This window comes from Enhydra lutris, unplaced genomic scaffold, assembly GCF_002288905.1.
Source record: "Enhydra lutris kenyoni isolate GAN:26980312 unplaced genomic scaffold, ASM228890v2 scaffoldscaffold50, whole genome shotgun sequence".
In the NCBI taxonomy this organism is placed as follows: Eukaryota; Metazoa; Chordata; class Mammalia; order Carnivora; family Mustelidae; genus Enhydra; species Enhydra lutris.
Genome location: NW_019154134.1, coordinates 5,266,231 through 5,288,926, shown reverse-complemented (window position 1 = coordinate 5,288,926; position 22,696 = coordinate 5,266,231). Strand labels below are relative to the sequence as shown.

The following is a 22,696-nucleotide window of genomic DNA, read 5'->3' as shown; positions in this document are numbered from 1 at the left end:
CTAGGTTGGAAATTACCTTCCTTCAAAATTTTGAAGGCATTGCCCTCCTTAATTTCTAGCTTTATGTGTCACTGCTGAGAAGTCTAAAGTTATTTTGATTCCAGATCCTTGGATGCAACAGTTTTCTTTCTGGAACCTTACAGGATAGTATATTTGTATTGAATGCTTTGAAAGTTCATAATGATACAGCTTTTTTATTCATTGTGCTGCACATTGAATCAGCTCATTCATTCTGGAAATATGTGTCCTTAAGTTCAGGGCTTTTCTTTTTTCCCTTAAATTAAGTGGTCATGGTTTCTTCTCTTCTTTCCATCTTTTTGAGCCTTCTATTATTTAGAAACTGGAACTCTCAGACTGGGCTTTTTTTTTTTTTTTAAGCCCAATTTTATTTTATTTTATTTATTTATTTTTAATTTATTTATTTGATAGACAGAGATCACAAGTAGGCAGAAAGGCAGGCAGAGAGAGAGGAGGAAGCAGGCTCCCTGCTGAGCAGAGAGCCCGATGTGGGGCTCGATCCCAGGACCCTAGGATCATGACCCGAGCCGAAGGCAGAGGCTTTAACCCACTGAGCCACCCAGGCGCCCCATCAGACTGGGCTTTAAATTTTATTTGTCCTGCTCTTTTCTTTCTCTGTCTGCTTACTCATTATGGAAAATTTCCTTAAATTTATCTTTTAAACATTTGAATCTTTATACACACGCTATATATTTTTTTTCTAAAGCTAAATTTTGCTTTCTAAAGGTTGCTTTCTTGATATCCTATTTTTTTTCTATTAAAAAAAAGTCTTTCTTTCTTTCTTTCATTCTTTCTTTCTTTCTTTATTTCATGAAGAGAGAGGGAAAGAGTGCAGACACACGCAAGCAGGAGCAGAGGGAGAGACTCTTGAGCAGGCTCCACACTCAGCACAGAGCCCCACTCAGGGCTGGATCCCATCCTGACTGGAGCCAACATCAAGAGCCAGACACTCAACCAATAGAGTCCACCTAGGCACCCCGATAATTGTTATTTCTTAACATCTCTCTGACAGTTTTCCTTAAGTTGCATTTTTTTCTGTTGAAAACCTAGTCTTTATCTGTCCTATGAGAAGTCTTTCCTGTGTGTCTGAAAACCCTCAGTTATCTGCTCATATTTAAGTGTGGAGACCTAAAGTCCCCTTTGGAAGTTACGAGCCTGTGGGGGAGTTCTGTCAATAGTAAGCTTCACTCTAGAGAGCTATGGCTAGGACGTTGTGTTCAGAAAACTCTCATGTTGGTAACTGTACATCTTCCTTCTTAGGTTGGTCAAAGTCTTCAGAAAAACAAAAACTAAAACAAAAAAACACACGCTCTATTATCCTTTTGTCTGGAGACTGAGACCCCAGCTGCTAGTGTTATCAGAGCCAAATAGGAAAAGAGGGCTGAGGGTCTGAGCACCCAGTATGTGCTCATGTACCTGATCGGTCCCTCCATTTTCTACAAGGTGCCCCTGTGCTTGGTGCACCTGGTCTTCACAGTTAGGAGACCATCCTCTCCAGAGGATAAACCATGGTGTGGGGTGGAGAGGACTAGTTTGTTTGTTTGTTTGTTTCTTTTTTTCTTTCTTTCTTCCTTCTTCTCTTTTCTTTTTTCTTTCTTTTAACAAAGTGGTAGAAGGGCAGGATCAATTTTCATACAACCATCCAAACAATCCTTCTTATTTTAGACCTCCCCCTTCACCTGTCCTTCTAGAGGCACAGGACACTGCCAGTTCTTAGGGGATGGAAGTAGAGAAAAGTGTTTGACTCATCATCTTACCCTGAAGACTTGCTTGCCTTTTTTTTCTCATTCATGAGATAGATATAATGATACCTACCTCATAGGGCTGTGGTGGGGATTAAATGAAATAATGTATACTGGGAATACATCAAGAATATAATAGGCACTCAATAATTATGAGTTTGGGGTTTTTTGGGTTTTTGTTTATTTCTTTGTCTGTTTCTTTCCCCCAAAAAAACTTAACTTTAGGAACCAGAGACAGCCATCTCTTTACTACTTACTAGCTTGGTGACTTTGGCTAGTGTTTTTTTAAAAACCATTTTTAGACTCGTATTCTTATCTGAATAAGGGGATGATGATCACTTTCTTACTCATATCTCAGAATTACTTTAAGAATCACATTGGAAAAGGATGAGCAAGTACCTTGCAAATGTCAAACACTATCCCTGGGCTTTGGAGGCAGACAGAAGCAGGGTGATGCTTCAGCTCTGCCTCTTTCTGGATGTGTGAACTTGGGCAGGTTTTCTAACCTTGCTCTCAGTTCTCTGCTCTGTAAATCACCGTGTTGGTATTTTGGCCTCCATTTTTGTCTATGGTGGAACAGGATAACCACAGAGGTACCACACTGGAGAAGCACTCTGGAGCCCCAGTCTCTCTTAGCCCACCTGGCAGCCACCCATCTCTCTGACTTGGCTCTAAGTTTCCTGCACTGAAAGTTCCCTATAAACCCCGTCCCCCCACCCCCGCCCCCGCAGAGCATCATGAATTGCTGAATATCAGTGCAACCATATTCTTAGATGACATGGAGCCTTCTCCAGGAAAGAATACACAAATACACGAACTAATGTTGGTATCATTTGGAGTTCCTCAGAATCCTATTAGTGGATGCCACGTGAACAGTTAGATCTCTTTTAAATAAAAGATGCTAACCTTTGGGGCACCTGGGTGGCTCAGGGGATTAAGCCTTTGCTTTCGGCTCAGGTCATGATCTCAGGGTCCTGGGGTCATGCCTGCAACAGGCTCTCTGTTCAGCAGGGAGCCTGCTTCCCACCCCCACCCCCACCCTCTGCCTGCCTCTCTGCCTACTTGTGATCTCAATCTCTCTGTCAAATTTAAAAAAAAATTAAATCTTTAAAAAGAAAAAGAAAAAGATGCTAACTTTAAACCAGAATCCTAACATAAACCTACATAGAAATCCCCATCACAAATCTAAGGATAATCTGCTAGCACTTTCCACTGCTCAGCATACAAAGCACTGTATAGGGCATTTTACTTGAATTATTTCATATAATCCTCATGAGCTCCAAAACACAAATAAAACCCTGAGACTTAAGGAGAGTAGGCAAGGTGCTCATGGTCAAGGAGCTAGTAAGAGCTGGAGTTAGCAGTCACATCAAGGGTATTGGTTTTGAGTAGATCAATCTCAAAATATTTGTTGAAGTCATTAATTTAGTACCTCAGAATGTGACCTTACTTAGGAATGATGTTGCAGATATAATTGTTTAAGTTAGGATGAGGTTATGAATCCAGTATGGAGTGGACCCTTCATCCAATATGACTGGTGTCTGGGTAGGAAGAGGGAAGTTTGCACACAGACACACAGAGACACATGAAGACAGACTGAAAGGATGCTACCAGTGCATGAACTGGACAGGAGGTATCCTCCCCTAGCAGAGTCAGTGGGCCATGGCCCTGCCAATACCTTGATTTAGGACTTACAGCTTCTAGAACTGTCAGAAGTTCTATTGCGTTAAGCCATCTAGCTTGTGGTACCTGTTACAGTTGCCCCAGGAAACTAATAATAGGAAACTAATTTGGAGCTTCTGACTCCAAAATCTAAGCTTGTTACCACTAGACAACAACACATGCCCTCCATGTCCAACTCAAAACGCAGGGATAGAAAAATGTGATGACATGTTAAAACAGGAGAAAGATTGGCTAATTCTAACTTCAATTACATATTCCAAGAACTTGATGAACAGATGGAAGTAGACTCCCACTGTTCAAGAAACAAGTTTGAGAAGCTTGTCGAGCAGGGCAAGAATATAGTTTTGAAGATTCTTGAAGGAGAGGTCTATAACTGTCTGGTATCTCCCTGGTGCCAAGCTTGGCTCTCGAGGAGGGAGACCAAGAGGAAATCATTCATCTGGGCATCATTTCTACCTATAACACAATCTGCTGACTCTTAAAATTGCCTGTTGGCAACATATTTTGAACAAAAATAAAATAATAGTTCCTGGTCTTCTAAGCCACTCTCTCCTTCAGTATGGATAAGCCAAAGCTCGGGTATGTCCAGTAGTGATGTATAGGTACAAATCCTGAGATGACTACAGGGCTCCTGCTTGTAAAGGATGTTGGAGGGAACAGAAAGCTCATTCTCTACCATTGCATAATGGTAAGCACAGTCCTGCATGGTAGATACCTGTAACGGTTGAACTCAGAGAGCTCTCTCTCAGCAGCTCCGCTCCTAGGTGTATACACCAAAGCACAGGAGAGCAGGAACTTGAACAGATGCCTGCACACCAGTGTTCATGCAGCATTATCTACAAAAGCGCAGAGGTGGAAATAACCCAAGTGTTCATCGACAGATAAATGGATCAACAAAATGTGGTATATATGGACCATAGAAGAGTGTACAGCCACCAAAAAGGATGGGTGATATTCTAGCACGTGCTACAGCACTGAGGAACCTCAAAGACCTCATGCTCAGGGAAATGAGCCAGGCTCGAGATGACAAATATCATATGATGATACCTACAGGATGTGCTTGGAAGAGTCAACTTCGTAGAGTCAGAAAGCAGAATAGAGTTACCAGGGGTGAGAGGGAGAAGGAATGGGGGACTTATTATTTCATGGGTACAGAGTTTCCTTTGGGGATCAAGTTCTGGAAAGGATAGTGGTGATGGTTGCACATACCATGAATGTACTTAATGCCACTGAGTTGTATACTTAAAAATATTTAAAATGACAAATTTTATGTGATATTTTCCCAGAATCCAAAAATTCTTTCAAAAATCCTTCACACCTCATTCAAGTTTATCATTTATTTAATTTTTATATAATATTCATACTTAAACTTCATCTAAATAGACCAGCCAAACTCCTTTGAATATTATTTCATATATAGTAATTTAATACTCCAAAATAAGTATCTCTTCCTTCTGATCACCCAAATATTTTTCAGGATTAAACAATTATTCAATGTCACAAAAAAGCAACTGCACTCTGAAAATTCCCTTTGTATTTTAGAACCTAGGTATGTTCAAAACTATACGTTTCAATAAATCATAATATGTCCATGTTGCAGAATTTCATGAACACTAAATTGTACTTTCAAGGGGTGCCTGGGTGTCTCAGTAGGTTAAGCATCTGTCTGGGCTCAGGTCATGATCTCAGGGTCCTGGGATCAAGTCCTGCATTGGGCTCCCTGCTCAACGAGGTCTGCTTCTCTCTTTCCTTCTTACCTCCTCCTGCTCGTGCTCTCTCTCTTTCTGTCAATTAAATAAATAAAATCTTTAAAAAATTAAATTATACTTTCAAGAGTCAACAAGTTTTACAAAACTGGGATAATCTACTCATGACATAAGTGAAAATGAAGATAGGGATGTATGTAGTACATCATTCCAAATATATCAGAAGGCTTTTCTACACACACACACACACACACACACACACACACACACACACACAGGTAAAAAAGACGAGACTATTAAAGTATTTACTCAACAAGGAGATATTAATGATATAGAACTGAACAAAACAGACACAATTCCTGTCCTCACTGAGTTGTTTTTTTTTTTCCCTAGTGACAGGAAAAAACACAACAAAAATAAGTCAATGAAAACAAGAAATATGAAGAAAACTGTAGAGGGCTGAGGGATGCCAGAAAGGATGCAGGATGGAGACTGCAAAAGGAAACTCCCTGAAATGTTATCAGGGGTTACCAATGGGTTGAGGCATTATGGGTAATTTTTTCTTCCTGATTATATTTTCCAAGCTTTCTATAATTCAAATGTACTAATTTTATAGTTATAAAACATGATTTTAAATGCACATTTAAACACACACTTCCTAAGAACAGCTGCAATAACATTCATTTCTCTTTATGTCGGAGACCTCCACAAAATGTGAACCACAGGGAATATTGGAATCATAGTCTTGGATGGAAACCCACCGAGGAAAGCAAGCCAATTCTAGTTATCAATTAGGAATGTAAGAATTAAATTCTTGTCAATGCTTAACGAAGCCTGAGTTTAGAATATTTTCCCTGGTAATTTACACATACCCTGGACAGAAAATGAGAAAGTTATCAAAGTGGTAATGACTTCAGTATTTTGTAAAAGTAAATCAAAATTATCCCACCAGGTGTCAAACAAATTAGGTTGATATAAATAGGTCGAAAAATGAGTGACAGTGATGGTAAAATGAATTGAGAAAGACATGAACGTCACTGTAATTGTTGTCTTTGATGAACAAAGGAAGACGAGCAAAGCTCAAGAATAGATATTAACGGCATAATTCATGCCAGACAAGGAAAGGTTTAATACACGGAACCCCTATCCCTTCAGTAACCATGTGGTCTAAGGGATATGTATGTGAGTTCCAGCAGAGGTGAAGGTAGAGGTCACTGTGAGGGGCAGTGGTGCACCTCTCTGAGAGCAGGATTCAGTAGTAGACATGTAATGGACATTTGCTGGGTTTTTTGGTAAGATTTTATTTATTTATTTGAGAGAGCGAGAGGGAGCAAACATGAAGGGAAGGTGGGTCAGAGGAAGAGGGATAGAGAGAGGTAGAAGCAGGCTCCTCATGGAGCCAGACTTGGGGCTCAATCCCAGGACCCTGGGATCATGACCTGAGCTACTTAGCCACCCAGGCATCCCTGGACATTTGCTGTTTTTCACTGAAAAGAATCTCCTTCCATTTGTTCATTTGATTTTATAAATTCATTCTGGTTGGCCATCCTAGGTAGATATCTATAACTGAAAGAAATGAGATTCTTTTAACATCATGATTCAGGATCTAGGGGCGCCTGGCTGTCTCAGTCAGTAGAGCATGTGACTCTTGATCTCAGGGTCATGAGTTCAAGCCCCACATTGGGCCTAGAGCTTCCTTGAAAAAATTCAGGATCTAGTTGTGTGGCTCTCTGATTTTAGGTCAGTGCTTTCATCTTCCTACACCTTGGTCCTGCCATGCGTGAACTGCACACTGAGTCGATGATAAAGTACATTATGGTTGTTGGTCTCTCCCATTACTCCTAACAAGAATGTTACTGGGTAGTGGGTGCATTTCACATCACTTGCTTCTAAATCAAACGTCATGACGTATTTAGTATATGGAGAGGAAGATGGGGATGGGTGAGAGTCCAAGAGAGAGTTTCTAACTGGCCACCTCCCAGAGAAACTGCCAGCCTGGGGCAACAATAGTCACCACCATGCCCCATCTGGCTACGTCACAGGGGTGCTCACCCCACCTATCCTTGCATCAGTACCCAGACTTCTGTCATAGATGGAGGGTGGCAGGGGGGAGGGTGGCACCAGGATCAACAGACCTAGAACTCTTCCTGGGGAGGGGGCAGCGTGTAAGCCAAGCCCTCATGGCAGGATCCATTGTCTCATCAGACCTCACAAATACAAATTCAGATATCACATTGGTCAGAGTTCAGAGACAGCAATGCAGGGCATTCCAGCCCAGATGTGGGAGCCATCTGAAGGCAAGGTCCCGTGTACCTGCCCTCGTCCCACTTGGGTGGAGCCAGCCCTGGTTCCTGTTCACATGATTTCCTAGTTTTTTCCCTTTATTTTGGTAGAAAGCTTAGACTTGTAGGCTCAGTCTAGTATCTCCTCTTAAAAAATGATTTTTGCCTTCACATCATATTCACTTTCAGCTATTGGCTCATTTCTCTGCTCCCCTTTAGACCACACTTATTGAAAGAGTTGACACTTGCTGTGTCTATGTCCTTCGCCTCACCTACACCCACCAACTCCCCAGAGTCTGGCTCATGCCCCCATATCCCCACTGAACTGCTTTCATCCATGTCCCCAGTCTCCTCCTGCTTGCCTGATCCCATAGTTATTTCTCACTGGCTTCTATCCCACAGGAACATTCAACAGAAATGACTACTCCTCATTCCCAAAATACTCTTCTCTCTTAAATTTCAGGATAAACCATTTCTTGTTCTTTAATGTCTACTGCTTCTCACTTTTCTTAGCTTGATGGCTTTCCTCTGCCTGACTTCTCAATCATGGGCTTCCTCTCCTCTTTTGTTTCCACATATTCTCCTAGCCCAGACTCCTCAGTCCCCATAGAATTGAGAACCACACCTTCAGATTGCTAGCCTGGACTTCCCCAGTCACCTCTGACTGCTCAGTCCCAGGATCCTAACCAACACCACGATTTAGAGCCTCTTGGTCACTTTACAAACCCTAACAAGGACTCACGATTATGCCTGGACATGTCCCCAACCCCTCAGTGTCCCACATTTATGTCAGCCAAGTGTCACAGCCATCTTCCTGCCTACTCAAGTAAACACCTAGATAGAATTCATTCTTGATTTTGTCCTTTCCGTCTTAATCCACATCCAGACCATCAGTGATTCTCAATTATCTTATACTGAAAATAAATGTTGACTCAATTCTCAGCTTCCCATCTCCCTTCCTAGACTGCTAGCCTGGGGAACCATCTTTCACTTAAATATCATCTTGATGGAAATAGGTCATTTTTTTTCATCTCAGCCACTTAAGTAAGTGATCTATAAGAACTTACTGAAACTTACAATTATACAGTTGAATTTTACAGATCAGAAAATCCCATCACCCTAAAAAAAAGGGCTAGAGGAGAAAAGGAAAACACACTGGGTAGGTTTTATTTTTTACTTGCCACATAAAAGCATTAAAAGTTCAGGTGATTATGATAATGTGTAACGGTATTACTAATGTTTATTGAGCAGTTATTATGTGCCAGGCACTATGCTATATGCTTTTTATGGATAGTCACTTAAAAATTTTTTTAGAAATATTTATTTGAGAGAGAAAGAGGGAGAGAGAGAGAGAGAGAAAATCTCAAGCAGACTCCCCAATGAATGTGGAGCCCAACATGGAGTCCAATCTCACGACCCTGAGATCATGACCCGAACTGAGACCAGGAATCAGATGCTCAACTGACTGAGCCACCCAGGCAGCCCTGGGATAATCAATTTCTATTTCTACAAAAAATTGTATGAGGCAGATCAAATTTTAGCTCCCATTTACAGACAAGGAAACTGGGGATTAGAGAGGAAAGTCACTTCACTGAGTTCTCACAGGGGAGAAAAATTTCTATTTCCACTCAATAGAAAAATTTCTATTTCCACTTAACCACTAAACACACACACTACACACACACACACACACACACACGAAAGGACACGATCTTAGAACTGAGATGTTTAGTGGTATTAGTTTTCAGAGAAGCTAATTTTATTGCCCTCATTTTTCTCCTTCCATCACAGACAAAGAAAAGCCTTGCTACAGGTTGGTGTTGGTTCACAGAGGGCTTCTGGGAGCCACTGGTTTAGCCTATAAGGGATACCTTGATACGAGCTAAAGGTGAAGGTCAGCTCTAGAACATATCACTTTTGATCCCCTGATGACAAATTACTTAGCTGGCTCACTAACCCTTAATCATAACAAATGGTTGGCAGCAAATGGTTGTCACCAATACATGTGGAGGTTGGCAGGTCCTCTAAGGATATATTTGGACCTTCTCCAGAGAAGCAACCTCCAAGGCCAAATGATGGCATCTGTTTGCATAGTCAGCACTTCCTTATTATGAAACTCTGTGCCCCAGGGTGTCTGGGATTTACCACTACTGCTGCCAAGACCAAGCATTGGGCACCAATGGCTTCCTTTCCTGCTGACTAAACCCTAATTCCTGACTATGCTCAGAAGTCAAAAATACACTGGCTATTTCCTTAGAACAAAGCAGAAAGTAGAACAATGGGGTAGAACGGGGTGATCAACACCTCTGGTTGTTTGATGCCCCTCAGTTGAAGAAATGCCCCTGGTAGGAAATCAGTTCCACTGTGATATCTCAGGGGAATTACAGGCTGGGACCCTTTTATTTGAACCTAGTCAGTATAACTTTCAAATAATATATATTAGAAACATAATACTTTTGATCCATTGTAACGGTCAGTTATCTGGCCCAAGTTCTCCATTGGTTCATAATGATGAGCCAAAAGACATGACTTTAGGCATCTATGGAGAACAGACACCATTCTCCTTGCCTGGCTTCTCAGTTTAAGGCTAGAGGGCTATGGATGGATATGAGAGGGGGCCTCAAAACACGTGAATAAATGTCTGCAGGATGCCGTGAGTCAAGGGTGAGCAAAGGAGGGCCCGCAGGCCAGATCTAACCCACCATCTATTTCTAAATGCCTTATAAGCTAAGAATGGCTTCTGTATTTTTAAATGTTCGGAAAAAAAATAAAAAGAATATTTTGCGACAAGTGAAAATGATGTAAAATTCAAATCACAGGGCCCATAAATAAAATGTTATTGGAAGAGAGCCACCTTCTTTTGTTTTCTCATTATCTGTGGCTACTTTCATGCCACGATGGCAGAGCTGAGTAGCTGTGACAGAGACTGAAGTGCAAAGCATAAGGTCTTTACTATTTGGCCCATCATACAAAAAGATTGCCAACCCCTATGTGAAGTAATTCTCAGAAATAAAAAATACTGGCTACTCCAGTATAATGCAAGGTTAACATGAGTTCTTCTACTGTAAAGATGACTCCAGAAAGAGAAGAAATAGCTCAAGAGGAATAAAATATGGCAAGTGCTGGTCTATTGAATTCAAAATCTATCACTGTCAGTTTTTTGGTGTTTTCACCATAGAAACAAGGCTCACTGTCCCAGTTTAACAAGAATATTATTCCATATTGGCTTTTTGTGGCTGTTCCCAAATGACATTGGTCACACAGCAATGCATAGTTGAATCCTTGTATCATGCATAGACCCTTAAGTGGTCAACTGATGACTCGCACTGGTCACTGAGCTCGGGCCTCTCGGGCCATTCAGCAGATGTTGGACCCTCCTTCACTGTCTTTCTCACTGAAGACAGTAGGCTTGGAGAACCAACACATGTTCTGAACACTGAAACCAGCTTATAGACCTAGTGAGTTCAACCTAGGTAGTTTCAAGATGAAAACTGAAAAATGTCTCTAGCTTTGGATAAAAATAAAGTTAGTATGCCTTGAGTGTTATTTAATACTGAGCAACTATTTGCCACAATTTATTCATAAGACACTCTGAACTAAAATGTTCTTTCTTAAGAAAAAGCAATAAAGAAGGGCGCCTGGGTGGCTCAGTGGGTTAAAGCCTCTGCCTTTGGCTCAGGTCATGATCCCAGGGTCCCGGAATGGAGCCCTGCATCCAGCTCTCTGCTCAGTGGGGAGCCTGCTTCTTCCTCTCTCTCTGACTGCCTCTCTGTGTACTTGTGATCTGTCTGTCAAATAAATAAATAAAATCTTTAAAAAAAAAAAAAAGCAATAAGGAAGAAATGAACTGTCTCCCAATCCAGTTCCTCCTTGGACCAGCAACACGCAGCATCTCACAGTTAAACAGAGCTACCTAGCTTTTAACTCATTAACCTGAGGAGACATGAATTGAGCTCCATGAAGAACTCATGGTGAGAAAACCCTGCAGAACATAATCACTCTGTAGCCGAAAAGATTTTGCCCATCATAGTCTGCTGCCATTCAACCAGAGGGGGAAGAAATCAATGGGAACAAACCATGTTTCCAACAGAGAAAGAAGAGATACAATCAAGACCTTTCATTTCCCAAGTTGAGAGCCCCAGAATATGATGTGTCACGATGCATTAAAAGGTTTTCTACAGAAATGGTTTCATTTTGAAGTAAGTTGGAAAAATATCAGAATCCCAAGATTTCAATATTCTAGGACTTTTCAGGGTCTTTAACATGCTAATAAGCATTGTGAATCTCTGAAGGCAGGATGTAGCTTTACTGCATTAGCTAGAGTGGATTCTTCTAAATATGTATTCATAACTCACTGCTCAGGAAACATTCAGGAAACATGCAAATCGGAAGCACTACCTCTGTCTGGGAGGTCTGTTTTCTTGGCTGTCCAGTTTCTCCCTGATTCTTCCAACTCCATAGAATGGGGGAGATAAAGCTCTCATAAGTACCCATTCTTATAAACCAGTGGAGCTGAGGTTATTTATGACGAATGCTTTAACTAAATGTCAGACCATCCAAGATGCCTTAATTTTTTAAGAAGCCAGTTCTCACAAGAGAAATTCTCCTTATACTCTCCCAATCTTTTAAATATAAAATAGTAAATAATATAAGAGCATCGGACTCCATGTTTTAGAGGGGAAAGATTGAAATTATTTGCCTTTCCAACTGGGTACAAAAACGCAATGCATAGACTTTAACAAAGGAGATTTTCAAAGTCCTTCTTTGCTGGAATCAATTCAGGAAGTTCCCATTTCTTTTGGGCTGCAAATCTGTGGTCAATTTTTTTGGCCCAACATTTTGAAGGACCCATTGCCTCTGCCACCAAAGAAGTTGTAGGAAAACTGGCACCGGTCACACATCCTAGGAGACAAGTGTTGCCAAATCAAAGTAGAACACTGAGTTTCCAGCAAGTCCAAAGAATAATGCAATAATTTGGCTCTCTGCAAACTCAGGGTGCTGATGTGCTCTTTGTAGCAGCTTTTAACCTAAAGCCAACTTTTCTTAGCTACAACACCCCAGAAAATTATCTCTTGGCTTAACTACACCAATTCTATCACTCCTATATTCTTTGTATATGCTTAGAAACACACACTATTAACAATGATTGCAAGATCCTCTCCTGCTGCTAGACCCTGAATTGTAAACAAGCTACCTTCTCCTGCTATTCAAGAGTTTCTTTGCCTAAATCACCTTGAAAACCTCAATGACTGGCCTTTTCAAATGCTGATTTTTTTTTTAATAAAACAAGCCAAAAGAAAGCAAAACTAAAAAAACAAACAAACAAAAAAAACCCAAGCAAAGCAAAACAAAACACTGTTCAGACAGAGGAAATAAAGCAGATTTAAAGAAAAAGTTACAAGCATTAAAAAAATATCACTTACAAGCATAATCTTTACTTTCAGACAACTTACAATGTCTTTATCGTTAATTATTTCTCTAGAGCATCCATATGGTAGTTGGGTAGAAGGGAGGGCATTTGTCACTGTGTCTGTTGATCAAATGGGATTACTTAACTAGTCATCTTTGAGCTTAAATTAGAAAAAGTGAAGTTTATTGATTTTTCAGCCTACTGAGTTTTTTATTTTGCCTCAAATGAAAATACAATCACCCAGGGGAACGATGAAAGAGAAACCAGATGAGATTATGTTTTTGTGAGATCATTAACCTGGCTTCTTTTTAAAGGGCTTTCTATATAGGTTTTCAGAGAATCCATGAAATCTGCCATTCTGTCATTTCAATTTCATTGATAGAATTGTGAGTGGGTCATATTAACTATGGCATCTACAAGAGCTGCATCTAATCAATTTTGTTTCTTTCGAAGCTGAAGTTCAGCAAAGAGCTCATGCTAAGAGACTCTGCTTGTAAATAATGGTGTAACTAACATTAATTGGGTGCTTTCCTTATTTGGGACACCCCACTAAGTGTTTTACTTACATTGTTTTATTGAACCTTACAATGACCCAAGGAAGGATGCCTGATAATCATTTGCATTTTATATAGGAAGAAACTGAGGCTTTACAGAGGTTCAGTAACTTGCAGAATAGAAAGGTGGTCCCCCACCCCACCCCACCCCATGTTAATTCATTAGTAATTACTTAGGTTTGGGACTTTTTTCCCCATGGTATTTCAGGTCCCCTCAGAACACTTTATCACTAGTCAAATTGACTCGTGTTTGATGATGGTGCTGCTGAGATTCAAATCCGCGTATATGTGTTTCTAATAGCAGAGCCCAGGCTTTCACCCACTATGCTAAGCGGTCTTTGACTACAAAACACAAAACCTAACTAGGTGGAAGACAGTGGAGTGTTTCCTTAAAAAATTAAAGAATTACCATATGATCCAGTAATTCCACACCTAAGAATACACCTGAAAGAATTGAAAACAGGGACTTTCACAGATGTTTGTACACTTATGTTTACAGCAGTATTATTTATAGTATAATCAAAGACAGAAACAACCAAATGTCCACTGATAAAGGATAAACAAAATGTGATACATACATGTAGTAGAATATATTCAGCCTTAAAAAGGGAATGGAATTGTTATAAATGCTATAATACAGATAAACCTTGGAAACATTACACTAAGTAAAATAAGCTGGACAGAAAAGGACAAATATTACATGATCCCATTTATGTCAGGTACCTGGAATAGTCAAATTCATAGAGTCATAAAGTAGAAAGATGGTTGCCAAGGACTGGGGTGGCAGGGAGCCGGGGGTGTGGGGAAGGGGAGTTGCTGTGTAATGGGTACCAGATTTCAGTTTGGGAAAATGAAAAAATTCTAGAGACAGATGATGCTGACAGTTGCCCAGATCTGAATATACTTATTGCCACTGAACTGTATGTACACTTAAAAATGGTTAAAATGATACACTTTATTATGCATATTTTATCAAAACAAAAAAAGTTACGACTGAGATTTGTACTAAAATATGAAACGTAGGCCACAAAGCAAAGCAAAACAAAACAAAACTAGTATAATTTGAGATCCACTTTGTAAAAGGTAACAGTAATCAGAGAAGACTTTATTCTACTCAACGGCACTATAAATCTTCCACTTTGTTTTCATCAAACTAAGATCAGCATAAATAGCTAATAGAATGATGCTTTCAAGTTCACTTCAGATGGAACAACATGAAATACAAAGTGTCGGGATGAATTCCAGCAAGAACAGCTTATTTTACTGGATACCCGGTAATATCTTCTTCTTTAATTACCTTCAAAGTGAATCAAAACACTTTTCCAGGAGAAATCTTGAAATATTATTTGGGAAAATTGGTTCACATTTTCTCCTCAAATCTATTTACTGGGAACAGCAAACACTTTGAAGGAAATATTAAATACTTTTTCATCATGTATTGGGATTCTTTGCAGCAATATTTTTAAAATAATTAAATTGGCTCATTTAAGTGCCCTAGATTCTGGCCCGGTTTGATTATTTATATAAAAATGAGATAGAAAATGATGTAGGCATTAATGTTCTTTGATTAGTCAGTGCTTTGTTGTTGTTTTGTTTCTTGGTCAGAAGCTTCGTAGCAGTCAAATAAAATTGTACCTTGTGCTCAATCTGGAGCTATGAAAGGAGTCAAATCAGCTTTATAGGATTTACTGATCAAAAAATATGAATGCTCAGAATGTCATACGTTCCCTCCAAAAATTCAGTGATCTTGTAAATAAACAAGTGAATATAGCAATTAAATACACTCCCTTTTTATAATATGCAAACTCATAGGCATGAGAATGTTAAGATACGGGTAATTGTTTATTTCTGATTTTGTCATTATTTGGACTTTGGACTTGAGTTTCCTGTACTTGAACTGTTCTTCTCTTGTCATTGCATTAGTGGCTTCTTCTCATCTTTCAGGCTTCACCTCAGATGTCACCTCCTCAGAAAGGCCAACTCTGACCACACTCTATCTCAAGGAATCTCTCCACCATCACCCTGCCCCTTTCCATAAGATTCCTGAGTCATTCCCTTGATGGCACTTCAACACTGTCTCAAGTTGTCTCATTTATTCTGCCTGCCAACTGTGTGTGTGGACGGACTCACAGCATCACCTCTGGGGGGCACAGACTGTACTGTTATGTTCAGCTCTTGTCTTTAGGGGCACTCTGGTATGCTAATCTCACCAGGCTGGGGGATGAACAGCTAAAAGGTGGTGACCTACAAGGGGTTACAAAGGACGTGTGGGGTGTCTGGGTGGCTTAGTTAGTTGGGCATCAAACTCCTGGTTTTGGCTCAGGTCATGATCTCGGGGTTATGAGATCGATCCCTGCATTGGGCTCCATGCTCAGGAGGGAGTCTGAGATTTTGTCTCTCTGCCCCTCCCCCTTCCTTGTGCATGTTTTCTCTCTCTCTCTCAAATAAGTAAATAATTCTGGCTTCTCTTTCCTGCTCTCTTCTCTGGTCTCATGCACATCACGGGCTCAGAATCCACAGGGAGTGCAGTGAACCAAACAAGTGAAATCAAGCCTATTCGTCTTTTCATTTTAGAGACGGAAAACTCAAGTAACATCACTGGTCTTTAGATCTTTGCCTTTATGACTGGATAAAGCAAAGCCAGGCAACAAGAGTGGGAAGAAAGGTTGACCAAGACCATTTTCTAAATGGGTAATTCGGAGTTCCCCTGTAATACTTTGTACAGGTAATAACAATGCACCTTTGACTTGATAGTGAATGACTGGGGACAGGGCATCCTGAGCAGTCGGACATTTGTGTTTAGAAGAGACCATCCAAAGAACCAAAGACGGAGATGGTAGCAAGCTTCTAGTTGTCCTCTGATAACTAGCTGTTAAACAGCTAGTTCTTCCCGTCTTTTGTAACAAAACAGAACTTATTTTTAGAAGGCTCATGGCCACATTAAGATAATAAACTAAGGGGGCGCCTGGGTGGCTCAGTGGGTTAAAGCCTCTGCTTTCAGCTCAGGTCATGATCCCGGAGTCCTGGGATCGAGCCCTGCATCGGGCTCTCTGCTCAGCAGGGAGACTGCTTCCTCTTCTCTCTCTGCCTGCCTCTGCCTACTTGTGATCTGTCTGTCAAATAAATAAAATCTTTAAAAAAAAAAAAAAAGATAATAAACTAAGTTTCCCAGTCTTCCTGGGAGTCTGGGAGTCATAACTGGGTCTGGGCTTGTCCCCCAGAGTGATAAACAACATCCAGATCAGAGGCTTGGGAGGCATGGGTTCAGTCTCCCTCCTTGACCCCTTCCCTGTGGCTGGAATGCCAACGCAGTGGGGAGCGTCCTGGGGCAGGAGCATAAGAGTGACACTAGGGAGAGGGAGAGAAGGAAAAGCAGCAGCCCTCTGGAGCCACACATTTCTCCCTGCCTATTTTGTTACGTGAGAAAGTAGAAAGTATCTATCTTGTTTGAGTTGCGGTCATTTGCCTTTTCTGTTTCAGCAGATTTCCTAACAGTAGACTTCCGTGGCTGATTTAGATGCTGCTTCATAAGTTTTGCAAAGTGGTGTTAGGATCTCCAAACTAAACTTTTTGAATTGAAAACAACCTTCAAAAGGGTGCTGGGTAATACAGTCGGTTAAGCAACTGAGTCTTGGTTTTGGCTCAGGTCCTGATCTCAGGGCCGTGGGACTAAGCCCTGTGGTAGGTTCCTCGTTCAGTGCAGAGTCCACTCGGGATTCCCTTCCTTTCTCTTCCTCTCCTCATGCATGTGTGTGCTCTCTCTCAAATAAATAAAATCTTAAAAAAAACAAAACACCTTCAAGTTTGCCCTAACTTCTCACTTAACTGAGGAAATTAAACTGAAGATAGGATAAATAAACTTCTTGAGCCCCATTGGTAGCTTGGAGTAGGACCAGTGCTCAGAATTCCGGAATTTCAGTTCGTTATTCTTTTCCTCTGTGGTCTAATCAGCAGAACTCCCTCCCTCTGAGAGGCCTGAACAGCTTACTAGCTGGGACCCGAACTGCCTTTTTTCCAGCCAACCTATCAGTAGCTGCCCCATGCGTATACTGACAAGGCTGATCTGGCTTCCTTGATGGGAACTAAGGGTGAGAGGGGGAGGCAGATGTCTTCTTCTGACAGGCCTCACTGTGGGATGGCAAGCGAATCAGGAAAACCCTCGCTTTTCTTTCTTTTCTGGCTGAGCCTGACCTTGAAATTTCCCTTTCCTCCAATAATATGGATTCATTTTCCTATGACCTAGCTTTGCAAAATTTGTCTAGGACCCCGAAGCATGCCAGTTAACAGCTCAGACGGCTCCTACTTGCATGACTCCATTCTATAATAGAATGAATATTGATTATCGTTCAGATGTAATTTGGTAATACAAGAAATCTTCTATAACAACTAGCAGTAGGGATAACTTCAGCTGTCAGGGAAACGGCAAGAGAACAACAAATCCTTTCATTTCAAGGTCTTTTATCCACCAGGTGCCCATCCACAGCTCCCTTTGGACAAAGGGTATTGGTGTAGTCGTAATTAAGAAAACTGCCCAAACGGGGCGCCTGGGTGGCTCAGTGGGTTAAAGCCTCTGCCTTCGGCTCAGGTCATGATCCCAGGGTCCTGGGATCGAGCCCCACATCGGGCTCTCTGCTCAGCGGGGAGCCTGCTTCCTCCTCTCTCTCTGCCTGCCTCTCCGCCTACTTGTGATCTCTGTCAAATAAAAAAAAAAAATCTTTAAAAAAAAAAAAAAAAAAACTGCCCAAGGGCTCATGGAAAGTGGAAGGTAAAAGCCAGCTTTTAGCATCTAAGATCCTCAGACTTACTCTTGCAGTCTTTCTTTCTCTTTCTTTCTTTCTTTCTTTCTTTCAGGCTTACTCTTGTAGTTCCTTCCTTCCTTCCTTTTAGTCTTAAACTATGATTTATGTATGAAACAAGGTATTTATATTTGAATTCTGCAAAATTCTCTATTTTATATACAGTAATCACATATTCTTACCATCTTCATTTTCATCAAACACTGGTGGTTTGCTTGAAGTGTTGGCTCCCATGGTCAAGTCGGCCCAGACCCAGATCCTCCAATTAAACTCTCCTGGCAGAAACATTCATCTTCACTCAACAGAGATCTGAAAGCCTTAGCTCGATATCTGGAAGAGAAAAAGAAATGGTATCTTTACAATATGGTGGGCTCTAGGAACCCTGAGCACAGAACCACAATATGGTGGTTGCAATATTTACCTGATCTGTACCCCAGAACAGAATTTTTTGTGTTGAAAATGATAATTTCACAAGTACAGAGAACATCAGGTGTCTGGGAGAACCCCCTACATGGCCTCATGGGGAGTGGTCTTAGACTTACAGAGAAGGAAGGGAGCAAAATATTTCTTTAAGTAAGAAAACAAGTTTAAAATCTGGTCCAACAATGTTGTATTTAAAAAGTATATAATGGGGCACCTGGGTGGCTCAGTGGGTTAAAGCCTCTGCCTTCAGCTCAGGTCATGATCCCAGGGTCCTGGGATCAAGCCCCACATCGGGCTCTCTGCTCAGCAGGCAGCCTGCTTCCCTTCCTCTCTCTCTGCCTGCCTCTCTGCCTACTTGTGATCTCTCTCTCTGTCAAAAAAAATAAATAAAATCTTAAAAAAAAGTATGTAATAAAAATATTTCATTGTGACTCTCTATATTGTTAAGAATATATTATCTGTTAACATTTTTTTTGGATGTTTGAGCAACAACTTTATCATTTTTTTAGTCATAAAAATACATTTCCCACCTCTTTCCTCCTACTGTGGAAGGTACTACAACGTAAAAAGAACAAGGTCTGAGTCTGGGCTTTACCTCACCAGCAAACTGCCAAATTTCACTAAACATGTTTCTTTTTTTCCCCCTTCCCCTGAACTTGAAGATGATGATGGTCCTCTCCTCAAAGGCAAATCAAATGTGATTTGGGACAATACCTGAAAGTATTTTCACAGCATAAGTGTTCCATGATTTTTGGCCACACTGAAGCTTCAAAAAGGGATGTGTGTAAGAAGAAATGTACATTTATGGCTTTGTTCATTTGGAAAACTTTCCCTGAAATTGGTCAGGAGAGGCAGCATCCAGAGTTCTGGTTCTGAAACTGACACTTAACAATGGCTTTGGGCCAATTACTTGACCCCTCGTCTCTAAGACGGCGGAAACCACAGTGCCTTCCTCAGGAATCACAAGCTCCTATGCCTTATTCGAGCCAGGCACAAATGCAGGTGCATGCACTGAGCCAGGTGGAAGATGTCAGTGCCTGGAGGGGACTTTGGTCACCTGCAGAAACCAGGCTCCATCTAAAAGAAGTCACTGCTCTCAGATCTAAAAGTTTGTTGCCACATGGAAACACAGATCTGAAAAAAAAAAGGGGGGGGGCTAAAGATCCAGATTTTATACAAAACAATGTTTAAAAATTCATTTCAGCTATATGGCCTGAGCCAATCTCATGGGACAAATACAACTCCTGCGATATAGTTAATGAGATAATGTCCATAAGGCAATTAGCGCAATGCCTGGCACATAATTTGCAAAGAATAGAATACTATTTTAATAGTAGATGTATTTCCTTCTATATAATTTTTTTTTAACGTCTATTCATTGATTTCCTCTCGGACTTTTTCTACATGATGGAAATAGAGATTAGAGCTAGAATTGAAGAAAGGGTCCCGAGCAAACCTGGGAGAAGGATAGGATTTACCGAAAAAGCACTTGAGAAGCTCCTAGGCAAGTCTAGAAGAAAAGCTCATTTTCCCATTAGGAAAATGTAAGTAAAGCCTGCATTTGGAAGGCAGACTCATTAAGGAAATGCTACTTTTCATACTAAAAGCCAATAGTTGGCTAAGTGCCACAGGGACTTTAAAAAGAATCATTAAATGGAGAGCAAAGGAAGAGTCAGCAATTAGGAAGCAACCAATTAAATGGTATGGGGGAGGGGCAGGTGGTAACAGGTGGCCAGAGTAACCCTGGGAAATTATTGACATCAGGACAGAAAGACCTCAACTCTGTATGCTCCCTAAAAAAAAAAAAAAAAAAAAAAAGAAAAGAAAGAAAAAAAAGGGTCTTTTAATTTTAGTATAAAAGGGGCTGGAGGAAGAAGCAAGTGGGATGATGATGCCCTTAGTGTTTCACTGTGGGCCAGGGAGAAGGGAATGGGTACTCTCTGTATTTTATTATTGCACTTAGAGCCCAGAATAAGCAGGGAATAGTGGGAGGACAGAACCACAGATCACATTAGAGAGGACTGGTCCTAAAGAGAACATTGATTTTAACGAGTTGAGATTTTTAACACTGTAGATTGGGATCACATTTTCTTTCATTTTGTGCGTAAAACCTTAAGACACATAATTTTCATGCCCCAATCCTGTCATTCTTATATTTTTCTTCACTCCTCAGGCTTTTGTCAAGTAGCCTGTGTTCCTGTAGCATAAGATGTACCAAGCATTGACTTGCAAGTTATCAAGACAGAGAAAGAGAGAGAAATATTATTACAATTTGCCACGTTTCAGAGTTCCACCTGACATGCAGACAATTTTGTTCAGCAAACATCCAGTAATTTTTTAGCGGGAAGTAAATATGTCAACAGGAAACCACTTTTGTGTCTGTTTGGGGAAAGGGGAGGTGGATGTGATGGTTTCTCCATTGGACCTGATGTATCCAAGCCAGTTTAGAACTGTCTTTCCTACTTTCTCCCCATGGGGATAACCAAGTTAGGTATTTTCCCCTCATATCCAGAAAGAAAGAAACGATCTCTGGCAGGAAAATGGAGACACGTCTTTCCTGTTTTGCTGCTTAGGACCCAGCAGAGGTACAGTACTCTACTCTGCCAAACCCACACCGTCCTGACCTCCTGGCACAGAGTCTGTAGGATGACACGAGCATCACCCGAAGATGTCTAGAGGACAGTGACCACCCCTGCAAACCAATATCCTGAACATAGAAAATCTAAGAGAGAAAAATGTGTCTTATAAGGACACAGAAAATTTTTAGATTTTCCCCTGACCTGGCCAGTTACCAGATTATTCACCGCAGACTCATTCTCTCATGTTAACGTACGAGCTTCGGCCTGCATTTTGGGGGGCTGTCAACTGCTGAGCTTTTCTAAGCTGCTAAGACCCCTTAAGTAAGAGGTGTGGTCTTTTAGGAACTGAATCACGTATGTTGTGACATGAGAAAGTTGCTACTTTGATGGAACTGTTCCATTCGCTGCCGTAGCTCATGCACCGAACTTAGTTTGCATTTGAAATACAGAATTTCTTAAACTCAGAAACACAGAGAAACACAGTAAGAAAGAAAATGTCATGAAAAAACACACCACTCTACTGGTTATATTTCATCCACCTTGCTTCCTCATTTTTATATAGTAAAATTACAGGTAAACATTATTTCTACCTGACCCCCCTGCCAAATTAGTTTCCCTTGCACACTTCCCAAAGACAGACACAACAGCAAATCTAGTATGTGGTTTACAGTCCCCTTTCTATGATTTTACAATATGCTGTGTGTTTTAAGATAAGTCACCTAAATGACAGGGACTAGTAGGTACACTTCGCATCTTGCTGTGATCCTTTGCTCTTACAGCTTTGTGATCTAGGCAGGCTGGTCTCACAAGCTCTGATTTCTGCTTTTTAAGGGCTGCATAGCAGTCCACAGTGTGAATACACCGCATTTTATTTTTCTGTGTAAAAATGTTCATATCCTTCCGGCTTGGGGAAAGCACCCTTGTGGAGATGAAGGCAACCATCAAAGGTAGTTTCTGCTGGTTTAGAAGCTGGGTAGAGAACAGTCAGAAACACCTGGCGCTTACCTCCACCCAGCAAATATTTATTGAAGTCTGTATGGGTCTGGACCTGAGTCAGTGAGAGGCTGGTGGACAAGGAGGGGGTACACAGTAACTAGGAAGCTGGGCTCCATCCCAGCCCTATCTGGTTGTGGTGGGTTGTCTTGACTGCCCGCCTTTGTCTTATTTCTCTTCCCCTTTAATTTACTAGCTTCCCAGCAGTGCCCTGACCATGCAGGTTTATTTAAAAGAAATAAAAATCTAGACCACCACTCACCTCGATCTTGGTTCTCTCTCCTCTCCTTTAAGAAGCTCGTACTGGTGCTTCCGCCCCGGGGCACGGGGGCTAGCAGAGGGGCTCCCGGAGCCGAGGAGAGAGCAAGGAAAAGACTCCTACCTCCCCGGGCGCGGGCGGCGGCGGGCAGCGTTGCGCGCGGGGCTGCGCGGGACTGGCCCAGGGCGGGCGGCACCTGCGGCTGCCGGGGCTCCGAGCGCCACCCGAGCGCGCAGCTCCTCCGGGAGGGG

The 22,696-nt window shown here is 41.3% G+C and overlaps 1 protein-coding gene across 1 annotated transcript in view; it reads right to left on the bottom strand.

Moving 5' to 3' along the window:
• The window catches only part of LOC111156961 (serine/threonine kinase 32A), a 127,308-nt gene extending 108,829 nt beyond the window's left edge, over nucleotides 1–18,479 (bottom strand). Inside the window, exon 1 of the mRNA XM_022518140.1 lies at nucleotides 18,374–18,479. Within this exon, the coding sequence (XP_022373848.1) occupies nucleotides 18,374–18,479 (106 nt within the window). The remainder of the gene's footprint in view (nucleotides 1–18,373) is intronic.
• Nucleotides 18,480–22,696: the final 4,217 nt, after the last annotated feature.